General features: G+C 39.4%; 1 protein-coding gene across 1 annotated transcript; it reads left to right on the top strand.

Moving 5' to 3' along the window:
* The first annotated feature begins 231 nt into the window (after nucleotides 1-231).
* LOC117537761 (BEN domain-containing protein 6-like) lies at nucleotides 232-5,576 on the top strand. Its single transcript, XM_034203100.1, has 8 exons — nucleotides 232-598; nucleotides 1,340-1,470; nucleotides 1,842-1,934; nucleotides 2,449-2,605; nucleotides 2,872-2,995; nucleotides 3,442-3,493; nucleotides 4,019-4,214; nucleotides 5,256-5,576. Exons 1-8 carry the CDS (start codon nucleotides 391-393, stop codon nucleotides 5,384-5,386), a joined length of 1,092 nt encoding a protein of 363 aa, XP_034058991.1. The 5' UTR covers nucleotides 232-390; the 3' UTR covers nucleotides 5,387-5,576.
* Nucleotides 5,577-15,303: the final 9,727 nt, after the last annotated feature.

Raw genomic sequence — 15,303 nt, 5'->3', positions numbered from 1 at the left:
GTCGTTGAGTTGAGTAGTGAGCCATTCGTTTTTTTTTTCGTGGTGCGATGTCTGCTGAGAAGTCCTTGTATGCGTCTCCCGCTCTAACGTAGACTGGAAGTTTACAAGCACACACTCAATGAACCGGAAATGGAATTACGTCATCCCGTGGATCATCCAATGAGCGCGTAGCTCTTATCCGGCAGAAGTGGATCGGGACTTACCCTAAATGTGATTGGACAATTCGAAACCTCGTACCCAGAGTTCAATGCAGTATATTAGCGGGATTTTTGATCGCTGGAGAGTGGAGATATATTTATTTTGAAGTTGAACGCATTATCACTGATTTTTCTATTTGTATGTTGTATCAGCTTTACCAAGATTCAAGAACTAGTTGTGGAATAGATATAGATGGCAAACAAAATGGGTTTCGCTCTCTTTGACTTTTTTAATGAGAATGCGGTTGACATCGGCAAGGTTTCGTGGATCCAAGAGCCTTCGTCTTTGACAATGGAATCCGTGTCGGAGAATGAAACTGTTGTTAAAGTGGCGTGGCCCAAAGGCGGAGTGGAGGGGAGCGATATCCAATTGTCGCTGGCTAAGGTGGTCAAGTTTGCAGGTAAGCAGAATCCACACAATAAATATATATCTATCTATAGATGTTTTAATAGAGCTATGTCTAAATAATGTATCCTCACTCATAGCTTCGTTTTTATGAAATCATATTGGAAATAGTATATGAGCTTTATAATATCGGAAATTACTCACACTTTTGAGATCAATCTGAATCTGCTCTGAATCTTTTGAGATCAATCTCTGCTCTGAATCATGGAACCAAAAGTCCCACATATCTTGCGTGTCTGGAAAAAGTTATTTGGCATTTTTAGGGGGGGCACTTGTTTTGCCAAATAACTTTAGCTAATTCCAAAAAATCTAATTAGTGTGTGGTCCGACTGCTGCATTACACAAATAAGCAGTCAACAAGTAATATTGAAGTATTGTGCAAGAATTTACCTACATGTAACTGTCTTAATTGACTTAAGACTAAATAAACGAGGCGCCACAATAGAATGGAATGGACTAGATCTATAATCATATAAAGCTTGCTATAGATGAGGCTGCGTGTGTAGTATACGGGGAATGGAGTAAATTGTCCAGTACATTTTGTGGTAATTAATAATTAGAAGAAACAAATGTTGGACAAAAAGTGTGTGTGCTAGCCGGTGAGAAACATTGATATTTGTAAGCACCCTGAGGGTCCCAGTTAGACTGCAATGTCTATATTCTCAGACTACCGGGATCGATGTATGTACATATATAGGCACTCCTGTATATATTATATTATTATTGTTCTTTTCAGCTCAACGTAAGCAGCTTCTGCGGCACAGGGACGAGTTTGTGCGGTTAGGCAGTGCAGAGCTGCAGTCACCGGAACTGGGCCGAGGGAAGAGAGAACCGAAGAGGAAGCTCTCGGACATCGAAGACCATGATGTAATTTAATTTGTTTACATTTCTCCATTTTAGATTTGGTGGTTTGTGTTTGTCTGCATCATACTGTAAGTCATATGCAGTATATGGCAGTTTAATAAACGTGTTTATATATAATTTATAATTGCATCCTAGTTTTAGGAGTGATGGTTACTGCCATGGTGGCTGGGTTTCATCTAACGTACCATGCATATATGCTGGCCTGTTTAATTAAATTGTGGAAGTGAGATACAGTTAATATAGTGTCTAGCTTTTGAGGAAATCAGTTAGCAACATTTCACCATATTACATTATATTCACTATTTATAACTTATATTCATCAGCCATGACAAGTTGCATATATATAAGGCAATACATTTATTTCTATGTTATAGGAAGAACCATCCCTTCCCAAACCACCTTCAAACGCTGCCAAGAAGAAGAAGACAATGAGCAGCATGACATCATCGGTATTGGAACAGCTGAAGGTAAATATATATATATATATATATATATATATATATAAGCTCAACTAAGTGGAGTGTACTCTCAATACAATAGTAAGCATGCAACTCACTATTGTTTATGTTATGTACTATGTATTATCATTTTATGTCCGCGGTCCAATAAATAAAAAAACATATATACAATATCTATTTACAAGGGTAGAACTTCAAGATAATTTACAACTCGCCAGCAGGACTAGTGGTTTTTGAAATTCTGATACTCGTGCATATGGCTACATTGTTGTCAGCGTAGTGGTATTGCAGGGTGTAATGGTAACACATATAGAAGAAGTATAACTTTTGTGCCGTTTGACACCATTATATTTGGTTATATACACCATTAAACACCAACATTTCTGGTACCTTTATTTGTACTTTGCTTATGTATGTAGGTGTGTATGTATTTATGTAAGTATGTCTACCCAAAATTGTGTCATGCCATGGGCAAAAAGAAACATCACCTAGTTTTAAATAATTAATAAATATTTATTTGCAGGAAAAGTATTCACACAGCCACGACAACAGTGGACCGCCCGAAGCCGCATGTTCGCATCCCGACCAGGAATGCCGCAAATGCAAACTACTTCAACAACAAATAGACATCCTTGAGGAGGAGAAAGCTACATTGCTGGCGTCATTGAGAATGAACAAAAGTAAGTGTTCAATTTCACTTATTCAGCATTACAAATAATTGTTTTATTACATTGGGGGGAAGACAGTCTGGCGGGTCTGATCGCAGTAGCAGTCCAAAACATGGAGGATGGGTGATTTGCATTATTTCTGCTAATGCATGAAAACTGAATGCTGTTGTGTTCCAAAACCTTTATATATAAAATGTTTATGAATATGTTTTAAGTTTACATTAGAAAAAATATGTACTTCGAACCCATGTCTGAAATGTGCCAATTAATATTTCCAGTCGCTGGAGATGTTGTTGCCAAATTGGAGCTGCTATGTCACACGCCAGCTCCAAAGCTGCCAGATATGACAATGCCCATGAGGACACCTCCAAGTCCCTTCAATCGAGAGTCAAGTACACTGAGGTAAATTAATGAGTTTTACATTTTTTATGAATAATTATTACTGTCTTTTGGGCTTCTGTTATAATTGTAACGATTCTAGTACACACTGGATTTTGGTTGTACATGTCTCTGGGCCATGCAGTGTTTAATTATTTACAACAAACCAGCTTTTTCTGTTTAACTCTTTCGGCGCGGCAGACGACTAGTCGACGTTTGACCTTAATGCACTCGTGGCCTACATATATGAATGGAATATATATATATCAAATATATATATATATATATGAACTAAATATATACATATATGAAATACATATTATTTGAAATACATATATGAAATATCCAGCGCTGAGCAATGCACAAAAAATATAAAATTAGCGCCAAAAGGGTTGAGCACATTTTTCTAACAAACACTGCATACTATTGGGATGTGAAGTTAATTAGTTATTACCTTGCGTGCCTTACAGAGATGGAGATGATGGAGATGCATCGGTTGCTGGTTCCCCATCAGCAAAAAAGGTAAGGAATTATCTTTTCAATTTGATGTTTCCGCTAAGTAGGAAGAGAATTCCAGATGTATTACTTCCAAACCCATCAGCTGGACTAGTGTCATGGTGCAGTGCCTGTGTCAATTTGTATATTCAATTTTAATTATATCAAAATTGAGCCTCCGTGGCGAAGTGGTTGGTACCGTCAGCAGCAGATCAATTCAAAAGAGTAGAGAATTGTTTAATCATTAATTTCATTATTCCAGATCTCTTAATTGGCCTGGAGATTGTGCAAAATGGTGGCCTAAAGATCCATTTCGCCATCACCATTATAATATACGTTGAAATTCCAATATCATCCACCTACTGTAACCTATAGCAGCATAAATTCCGATTGCAAACTCCAATATCATCAATTGTAATACCTGCTTCAGTCTGTGTGGATATTAGATGGTACATTATTATTATATATATTTTTTTTTATTATTATTATTATTTGTTACTTGTCACAGTCAATTAATAAAATACAATATTATGCTGTTGGATTTCATTGCAGTTCCCAATAGCAAAGTGGCAGATTAGGCGATGTTCGACCACCTCGCTGCAGAAATTCATCAATGACCTCCTCCATGGCCTGTATTGCACAGAGTACATGGCCAAGCACTCACTTACTGGCTACAAGGCCAGTAAGGAGTCTGATGCTGGCAAGAGGAAGGACAGCATTCCACAAGAAGAGGTTGCTGAAATAATTGGTAAGATTTGTTGATATGTAGCAATAGTCCCAGCTAACAAATGTACGTATTAACTACGTAGTTACAACGTAGTGGTTTAGTAGAATTTCTGGACTGCCAGATACGTTTTTTTACTACGTAGTGAAATTACCAAATGGGCACTTTCTCATGACCTTTCGGCTTCCCCTGCAAATGTTTGTTTCTACTTTGTGCTAAACTTTGCTTCACATATCCTCCATGTTCTATGACTATTAAAGAAACATGTCATATTTTATCAAGACATGTCGTAGTTCCCGCTGTAAAAGCGCAAAATCTGAACAAAGATCGTACCAAAGATTCCAACTGCCAAACCGCCATGCAACTGCTCTATACATTGTGTGCAGTGTGCACACTTGTTCAGTTTACTTTAGTAAAATGTATTCTAGTTTTCACACAATTTTCACATACACATACAAAAACTAATAATTTTGTTCTATGGAGAAAATTGCTTCTATGCATTAATTAAATAACGTTAAAATTAACTAATATGTACAAAAACAAATCCCAGATCACCAAATAAACATCTACGTGTCCTTGTTACGTATTCACAACGTAATATAACTACGTAGTTGGCCTAACGTTGCTGAAGTACGTGCATAAACATGTACTATGTAAATACTACGTATTTTCAAGACATTACCTAAACGGTACCTAACCACTACGTCATATATACGTAGTGTGTTAGGTGGGAGTATGATGCAACTTGGCAAATAAAGTAGATTTATATTGAAATCATGTGCAAGTTGAAATCTTCCAAGTACATGGTAGTTATACATATTTTGTAGTGTAGTGGAAAACAATGTTGTGATGCTGGGAATTAAGTGAACTATTTGTAGAGTTTCTGTGTAGTAATATATAGTCATACATCGACCATCTATTATAATATGAATACATGTACTGATTAAATTACTATTTATATTAACCATTGCATTAACAAAAAATTGATTGATTTATTACCTTCATGAATCAATATTCTTTGGTGAATGGCTTTAATGCAAATTTCAATATATTATTCTGTTATAGCGGCAGCAAAACAAATCTTCGCCACCAAGACGGACATGGAGGTACGGCTGGCCATCCGCCAGAAACTGAATGGGGCTGCCAAAGTGGTCTCGGCGAGGAAAGTGGCAACACCTCCAGACGCCAGCCAATAGAGTACAGATTCATCATTCATTTCATTATCCCAGAAGGTCTCTTGGCCCAAATTCGCATAACTTGCGAAAAAGTAGCTTACCGGCATAACAATATTATATTAAACCTTGTATATTGGGATATAATAAATAAATATAAATAATAAATGTATATAGCCCAATGTTCTATTACATTTATGCTCAGTTTGTATGCTCTAATCTTAGTACTTTTAACACACATGCTTATTTAAGGTACTTTATATTTGCTTGGATAGTAACATATTTTACTCACTGCCATGCTTCACAATTTTTATTGTATTCTGATGTAAATGCTCCAGAATTTCTGTGACTGCATCTGTATGTATACGTTGATCACTTTTGTTATGTAACTACAGGGTTTCCCACACATAGACTATACTTGGGCGGGCCGCCCAGGTATATTAACGGCCGCCCAAGTATATTTCGCGACCCATTTATTTTATTTTTATTTTTTTTATAAATTTTTTTTTTATATATATTTTTTTTATTCGACCACGACGCCATCTGCGATCGATTAACTTGTAGACAATGATCCCTCGCTCCCTTGCTCTGATCTCGCCTCCTTCTGGCCTGTTAAGTGGCCTGCCTCACACAGGGTGACTGGCTGTCCACATGATGTGGCCTGCTGACATGGTCATTGTCATACAGATCATAAATCAAAGCCCTTGATTGGTCTCTGTGTGTCATTCAAGCTCGGGATAACCTCAGCTCAGGTGAGGTAAAGGACTCTCTGAGTGTTTAGATAGTTAACTTAGTCTAAGTTCTCAGTGGGTCTCAAACGGTGTGGTCACCATTTATGTAAACACATATTTCCATTTGAGAGGGTAGTGATTGGTCTAATGGATAGTGAGGTGGGCTGAAGATCGGAAGGCTGTGAGTTCAAATCCCGCCAGGAACACCACCACTAGTGTGCCCTTGAGTAAGGCACTTAGCCCTTAGTTACTCCAGGGAGAATGTCCCTGTAATCGGTCATTATAAGTCACTTTGGATAAAAGCGTCAGCTAAATGAAATGTAATGTGATTAGTAAAATATGCATGAATAAATAAATAAAAAGTTAACTAGGTGAAAAAAGGTAAGATACACTTTTAAAACTTGTTGAGAGAAAACTAGTCTTTGCTGCTGCCTCAAAGAGGAGCAGGGGGGGAGAGGATGGAGAGGGGGGAGAGGAGGGAGACAGGAGAGGCTGATTCAGGAGCACAGACACACTCACAACTATAAATGAACCAAAACTAAATTAATAAACAAGTTTCAGTGTTTTTTTCATATTGGAAATGGTATGTTATTGGTTATGGCCTTGATTTTATGATTATTGAAATGCATACAGTTCTGTTAAATATAGGTGTTTCCATAGATCTAGTCTCTTTATTTTCCCCTCAAAATGCACCAGATTGATGCATTTAACTCCAAAATAAAAAATAAAATCTTACCGGGGGGGCATGCCCCTAGACCCCCCTAGAGGATTTGAGGTCGACCCCCACTAAAAATCACATGGATAGGTTCCTAAATACATTAATAAATACATTTATTTTTTAAAATAGTAACCCATTTCCATATGTTCATGTGTGGGTAGTAGATTTAAACTATAGGGCTATCATTATGGACCCTGCCTGTACCTGTTCGCTCTGCCATCGCGTGAAGGGTCTGCTAACAAGCGACCAACAGAAAGGTTAATGTTGTTGCACGTCACCTCAACTCCCCCCGCTACCACCACCCCCCCAAAGTATATTTCAGATCTGTGGGAAACACTGGCAGTTAATGGACCAGCACCAGAGGCATTCCCATACACACAGGCGTTGGAGCTGTTCTTCATGAAATCCCAGAAGGATGAAGTGCTCTGACAAACAGTGCCATCTTTGCGCAAAATGATTATACCGGAATGAAAAGTCAATAAATAATGTTGTTAAAACTTTTTTTTTTTTTCGCGCACCCCCCCTTGCCACCACCCGCCCAAGTATATTTCATATCTGTGGGAAACACTGAACTAATTATCTGTTACAACTGGAGATTAAAGCTAAGCGACATAACAATAGCTATTGTTAGTGTGAGTCTGTTACAAACAACTCATTGGAGTCTGCAGTACTCTACTCTGTTTTTCAGTCTATTATATGGCATGTAACACATAATTACTGTGGGGCATTCTCTAAAACATGTATCAAATATATAGCTGTATGTGACTCAATATCAGGCATTGCTATATAATTCAATATTCTATATAATGTCACAACACATGTGGTGTTAGCTATAGAAGATTCTGTATTGTCCATTCATATTGTAGAGCTTATTCTATAGAGTACAGAGCAGTTATATAGAAAACATCCATGGATTTTCTATAGATTATTTATGGAATCTATAGGAAAATCTATAGGTTAATTCTATAGAATTTCTACACCAATCCTGTACTGTTCTGCAGAACAATTTTATAGAAAACAATAGCAATATATGATTCTATAGATTATTTGGTGGAATCTATAGTAGAATCCATAGGTGAATTCTATAGAATATTTGCCACTATCCTGCAGTATATTCTACAGAAATTCTATAGAAACATCAATAGATTGTTCTATAGATTATTTTTGCAGAATCTATAGTAAAATCCATAGGTAAATTCTATAGAATATCTGCAAAAATGCTATAGTATTCCTCAAAGAAGTTCTATAGAAATATCCACAGATTCTATAGAATATAGGTCACTAATTCTATAGTTTTCTACAGAATGGTATTCTACAGAACACTTCTATAGAAAGCATCCATGGGTTTTTCTATAGGATTCTATAGATTATTTTCTACAAAAAAACCATCTACACAGTATATATTTTCTATAGTACTATATTCTATAGATTATTTCCCAGAATCTATAGTAACATTTCTATAGTATATCCGCAAAAATCCTGTAGTATTCTACAGAACATTTCTATAGAATTCGTCCATAGATCTTTCTATAGTATTCTATAGATTATTTCCCAGAATCTATATTTACATTTCTATACTATGTCCGCAAAAATCCTGTAGTATTCTACAGAACATTTCTATAGAATTCGTCCATAGATCTTTCTATAGTATTCTATAGATTTTTTTGCTAAGGGACACTTGCTATCGAGTTCACCTCAAGGTGAAACACAGTTTGCCTATGCTTGCTTGCCACTACACACCTCTGATCAATTAGCCTATAATTTTATGTATGCACTCCTGACCGCCACCTGCTCCAGAGAGCCGTGGCGCATCGGGAGTGCACGCACTTCGCGCTGGCCCGTCTAACCATGAGAAAAGCGGTCCTAAACAACGAGTGCTTTTAGACCGTCCCGTTTGAAGGACGGTGGTGCCGTGAGTTAAAGCCTATAGGCAATAAGCTGTGACTTTCTCCCTCTCAGCCTGCACTGCTCCAGCCCCACACACACGCAGGGAGGTTTTACACACACACACAAGGCTGCAGCTGGAGCCGTGTTTTTACAGAGAGGTGATAGCAGTAAATATCTCTGGCTGCTTATTTTCAACTGCTATGTTTGGCCGCTAAGACCCTCAAAATCCGGCGATTTGTCCAGTACAAATCTTTTGCATTGCTTTCAATTCACACAGAAGCTCCACCTCACTGATGCCCTTTCTTTAAGGTCTCTTTAAACATGAGCTGTGCATGCCTGTATGGCACTTCCGTCCCGAGCAGCACACACAGAGGAAATCAGCCAGGACTGAGTCCCCAGACACTGATTCCCTGGGTTTAACTATCCCCAAATGTTCATTAACCAAAAGGAAACGCAGCCGCTCAGTTTCACAGGTAATTTTAGGATACCGTCAATCACAGATTCTGATAAGGCAATGTTCAAAGTAGATTTGAAAATCACACTTACCAGAATCTGAAGATCTGTTGGCATCCTGCCGACAACGCCAATTTGTAGAGGAAACTTCTGTGTAGCTATGCAGCCGGAGTCACCGACTCAGGAAGGAGACACGGTAGGAGCAGTAGCTTTGATGTCAAACACATGATGGTTTATTTGGAGTTACGGCCGGAGGATTCACATCACAAGTCCAAGAGTCAGAGGTTCTGACTTCACGGTAGAGTTGCCACGTCAATTCTGGAGAGCCTCTCTCTTGCCAGCCCATCTAACTGGTTTCGCAGAGAGTAAACAACATATTTGAGAAGATAGCCTAAACAGTGTGGGAACACTGAGCTACCTGCGTCGGACACTTATGACCTCGAAGATTTCACCTTGGAGTCCACAAATACAGAGAAGGAAGTGTCCCAGTGTACCCACAACACAGACCATCTGTGACCCAGTATTGACCGGTCACAGAATGGGAACAATAACATTATTGGCTAAGCAGCCTGTGTCCTTAAAGAAGGTAAACAGACATCAAGGTTTGTCCTGTATGTTACAAATTGGCGTCTATGATAATTATTTCCATAACAGATACCACTTTACCAGTGTTGCAAAATAATGGACAAAGGCATGCTAACTCAAAGCTAGTTAGCAGCTACAAGGATTCCAAGGAACAGGAGGGCTGTGTACCGGGTAATAAATCTACAAGTGGTAGTCCTCTCTCGAACTCTCTGGGTGCAAGGCCGAAGAGTAAATCATTTCCATGGGATTTGGGAGGACGAACAACAGGCAGAGCCCAGCGCTCTGAAATCTGTGATGCGACCGGCTGGCCTGCATTGTTATCACCCAGGAAGAGCACTCCGCTGACCGAGAACCGGAGATCTCTTTTTGATGACCTGGATAACCCGTCCTCTTCACACAGCAGGGTAAGGACCAATAGCTACTCCAAAAGTAAAAGGCTAGAGGGAAAGCTAACGACTGGGCCTGAAACTCTGATTGTGGATGACTCTGCTGTAAGAGATGTAAACAGTCTGTGTAGTAAGAACAACACCAAAGTACTCTGTTTTCCCAAGGATATGGTCTCTGACTTGGCTGAGAAGATCCTGCATATTGGGGCTGAACATCCCACTGTGAAGAATGTGGTACTGCACATTGGAACAAATGATGTTGTGAAACAACAGTCAGAAGTGCTGAAAAAAGACTTTAAATGTCTGTTGGAAACTGCCAGCTCTCTAAATGCAGAGGTGTTCATCAGTGGCCCTCTACCGCCAGTCAGAAGAGGAGTGAAGAGATTCAGCAGATTGTTTGCACTGAACACCTGGCTTTCAACTGTCTGTATTGACCATTCTGTCAATTTTATTTACAACTTTAACTTTTTCTGGGACCGCAGACATATTTTTAAGGCAAATGGAGTTTGTCTGAACAAATCAGGAGTGAAATTGTTTATCTCTAACGTATTCAGCTGCCTACGTCATCAATCTGTTCCCTTTGCCAAGGACAAGCAACAAGAGGAATCAAAACAAGAGAAAGACACAACACATCACTCAGAAAACCTTGAAAATCTATCACTGCACCCGCCTGAGGAATATCTTGATTATGGGAGACAAATGGAGGAGTCTCCACCGCCCTTCACCCCCCCTATCACCTCTGAGGATACTCTTCCTTCACCCCACAGCTCTCTCTACTCTCCGTTCACCCTTTCACCCTTGCCCACCCTCCTGGAGATCGCTGAACACACAAAGGAGATACAGAGGGTTGGCACCGATTCCTTCCTGGAGTTCAAAGACCAAACTAAGGTGATACGCAGGGTTGGCAGCATGTCCTTTACCCCCGCTCCTCAGCGACGGCCACCAAAAGCGCACCATCTCCCCCGTCTTCATCACCGTGCCTACGTCAACCACCTCCCCCCCTGGCAGAATGTCCTCTACCCCCGCACCATCTCCCCCGTCTCCATCACCGTGCCTACGTCAACCACCTCCCCTCCCTTCAAGAAAGCATCTGCAGTCTCCGAAGCCTGATAAGGATGTGTGTGTACAAAACGCAACAAACTCTTACTGATATGTGCTGGGTCCAGGCTCAAGGTCGTATGGCACTCTTAACTCTTTCCAGGACATGCCGGGGCCCTGCCTGCCAGTAGCTTTGCCGATATCTGTGTTGATAGGTAATAGATTAAGTGCGGTGAATCAGCTTAGAAACAGGAAGTGCTCAAACGTTTGTGTGAGTTTATCAAATTTAGCAGTGATTCCATGTCAGCCACAGCTTGTCACAAAACATCTTACTGATAGTGTATCTAACAAACTTAAACTAGCTTTATTAAATGTCAGGTCTCTGGCAGGAAAAACCTTTTTAATCAATGATTTTATCACTGAGCACAATCTTGATTTTATGTTTTTAACGGAAACTTGGATTGAACAAAATAACAGTGCAGCTGTTCTTATCGAATCAACCCCTCCCAACTTTAGTTTTATGAGTCAGGAAAGAATGCATAAGAAAGGGGGTGGAGTTGCTATTTTGTTCAATGATTCCATTCAATGCAGGAAGACATCTTATGGGAACTTTTCTTCTTTTGAATATGTGGCCCTTCAGCTGAAATGCTCCTCTCGAGCTCTGTTCCTAAATATCTATCGACCACCCAAATACTGTGCAAGCTTTTTTGATGACTTTACTGAACTGCTGTCTATAGTGTGTATTGACTTTGATCATCTAGTCATTGTTGGTGATTTTAACATCCATGTTGACAACCCCCAGGACAGAGGGGCCAAAGAACTGTTTTGTGTTCTTGATAACTATGGACTGACTCAGCATGTGACGGAGCCCACGCACAATAAGGGGCACACTCTGGACTTAATTATCTCAAAGGTTCTGAATATCTCTAAGATTGTGGTGACTGATGTTGCACTCTCTGATCATTCCTGTGTGTTATTTGAGAGCTCTATTTCTGTTTACAAAAATGTTCAAAAAGAGGTAACCACAAAGCGATATTTAACTGAAAATACTAGGGAAATGTTTACTCAGAATTTTTCTTCCACACTTGCCCCTGCTAACATCTCAGTAAATGAGCTAGTAGATCACTTTAATTCAAAAATTAAAAATGTTATAGATGCCATTGCTCCAACTAAGGTAAAGGAAGTGACTGGGAAGAAAATATCTCCATGGAGAAAGGCCATGATCGTGAGAGCAGAAAAAAGAGAGTGTCGAAAAGCTGAACGTAGGTGGCGAAAAACAAATCTCCAGGTTCACTTTGAAATCTATAAAGAGAGACTTGGCTTTTAGAATTTAGAATTGAAAAACGCACGACAGTCTTTCTTCTCTGACATCATTACCAAAAACAAAAACAATGCACGTGCCTTGTTTGCTACCGTCGACAGACTAACTAACTAACTAACCCCCCAGTGTCAGTAGCCTCTGAATTTCTATCCACCAGGGCATGCAATGATTTTGCCTTCTTCTTCATTGACAAAATTCAGAAAATCAGACAAGCAGTCAGTGCCTCTGCATCAGGTACAGCAAATGTGTTGTCCCTATGTCCACCTAATATCAATTCAGACATCATGACACAATTCCATCAGATTAATGATAAAAACCTAGAGGACATTATTCAACTTCTGAAATCCTCCTCTTGCTGCCTTGATATTATTCCAACAGGATTTTTCAAAGATGTTTTGCCTTGCCTCAGATCTACTTCATATAGTAAACAAATCTCTTCACTCAGGTATTTTTCCACAGGCCCTGAAAACTGCAGTCATTAAACCGCTGTTAAAAAAGAATAATCTAGATGCTTCAGTAATGAACAATTACAGGCTCATATCAAACCTGCCATTTCTAGGTAAAATCATTGAAAAAGTTGTTTTTCAACAGTTGAGTAATTTCTTGCATTTAAATAGTTGTTTCGATGTGTTCCAGTCAGACTTTCGTCCAAACCACAGCACTGAGACTGCTCTTGTAAAGGTCTTTAATGACATCCACTTAAACACAGACAGCGGCAGAACTTCAGTGTTAGTATTATTAGATCTCAGTGCTGCGTTTGACACTGTTGACCACAGCATATTACTAGACCGACTGGAAAACTGGGTGGGACTTTCGGAAACAGTTCTAAATTGGTTTGAATCCTACTTAAAGGACAGAAACAACTTTCTTTCTATAGGTAAATACACATCTGAGTTGACAAATATGACATGTGGGGTTCCTTAAGGCTCCATCTTGGGGCCTCTTCTCTTTAACATCTACATGCTACCACTGGCTCAGATAATGAAGAACAACAAAATAAGTTACCATAGCTATGCAGATGACACACACATTTACGTAACAATTTCACCAGGAGACTATGCTCCAATTCAAACACTGAGTAAGTGCATTGAACAAATCAATGACTGGATGTGTCAGAACTTTCTCCAATTAAACAAAGATAAAACTGAGCTTCAGTCTGCAATGTTCAAAACAACAGATAAAGACAGAAATCTAGGTGTAGTCATGGACTCTGACCTGAGTTTCAACAGTCACATTAAAACAGTTACTAAATCAGCCTACTATCACCTAAAGAACATATCTAGGATTAAAAGACTAATGTCACAGCAGGATTTGGAAACACTTGTCCATGCTTTTATCTTCAGTAGACTGGACTACTGTAATGGTGTCTTCACAGGTCTCACTAAAAAACATATTAGAAAGCTGCAGCTAATTCAGAACGCTGCTGCTCGAGTCCTCACTAACACTAAGAAAGTGGATCACATCACTCCTGTTCTGAAGTCTTTACACTGGCTTCCTGTGTCAAAGAATAGATTTCAAAATACTGCTGCTGGTTTATAAAGCTTTGAATGGTTTAGGCCCAAAATACATTTCTGACCTACTGCTAAATTATGAACCATCCAGATCTCTCAGGTCTTCAGGGACTGGTCAGCTTTCTGTCCCCAGAGTCAGAACTAAACATGGAAAAGCAGCGTTTAGTTATTATGCTCCAAATATCTGGAACAAACTCCCAGAAAACTGCAGGTCCGTTGCAACTCTGAATACTTTTAAATCCAGGCTGAAGACTTTTCTTTTTGCCGCTGCTTTTAATTGAACTATTCATATCTTAGACTGCACTGTAACTTTTATCCATGTATTTTTTCTTTTAATGTTTCTTTTATTATCTTTTCTTTTTAATGACTGATTTTAAATGCCATTTTCTTAATCTCTTTCGTTTTTTGTAAAGCACTTTGAATTATCTTGTGTTGAAAGGTGCTATATAAATAAACTTGCCTTGCCTTGTCTTAAAAGAGGATGCTGCACAACATGTTGCAGCATGTGACAATAACCGTCACCCTCTCCATCATTTGCTAGCAGTGTTGGGTGTAACGCAATACAAAAGTAACGGAGTTACAGTAATATATTACTTTTTGCTGTAACGAAGTAATGTAACGCATTACTTATGAAATATATTACCCGTTACAATGCTCAGTAACGCAGTTACAACACATTTTAATCCGAAATAAAATGGTGTTTTGTTTTTTAAGAATGTACTAACATAGCGAGACATTCGGACATCAGACAAATTGTGCGGGTAGATTAGTAAACCTGGTGTGTTTACCCTTCAGGCTTCGCGTCGGGATCTTCGGGGCAGTTATGTTATGCACCCTCTATTCAAAAAAGAGAACGGAGCGAAAAATGCAAACAACAAATTGTGTCAGGTGCGCGTGACCTGCTCCGCTGCGCGTGCATCATTTCCAAAGTGCTTCCACAGCAGTGACACACATCTGTGGATAATCATTTATACGAAAATGGTTAAAGCAACCATCACTAAACGCCAGCAACACTGCATCTATTGCAGACAGTAGCAACAGGTCAGATGGGGACATCACGTTACCCTCCGTTGTGGACACTAGCTTACTCCCGCCTGACTTGCCCCCAGAGCAGCAGTCTTCGTCGCCCGAAACTACGCCGCCCCTCTGCGGCCCGCAGGTGCCAGGATACCACGGCAAAACAGAGCCTGCCCAGGTATATCTAAACAAGTACCCGCCTGTACAGTGGGGTTAGCCTGTCATTTTGCAGCTCGTCGTGGTATAAAAATAAACAGTGGCTAGAATATTCATGTGGAAATAGTGTCATATTCT

Source organism: Gymnodraco acuticeps, unplaced genomic scaffold, assembly GCF_902827175.1.
Source record: "Gymnodraco acuticeps unplaced genomic scaffold, fGymAcu1.1, whole genome shotgun sequence".
Taxonomy (NCBI): Eukaryota; Metazoa; Chordata; class Actinopteri; order Perciformes; family Bathydraconidae; genus Gymnodraco; species Gymnodraco acuticeps.
The sequence above is the reverse complement of the archived record's forward strand: the minus strand, read 5'-3'. Positions and strand labels throughout refer to the sequence as shown.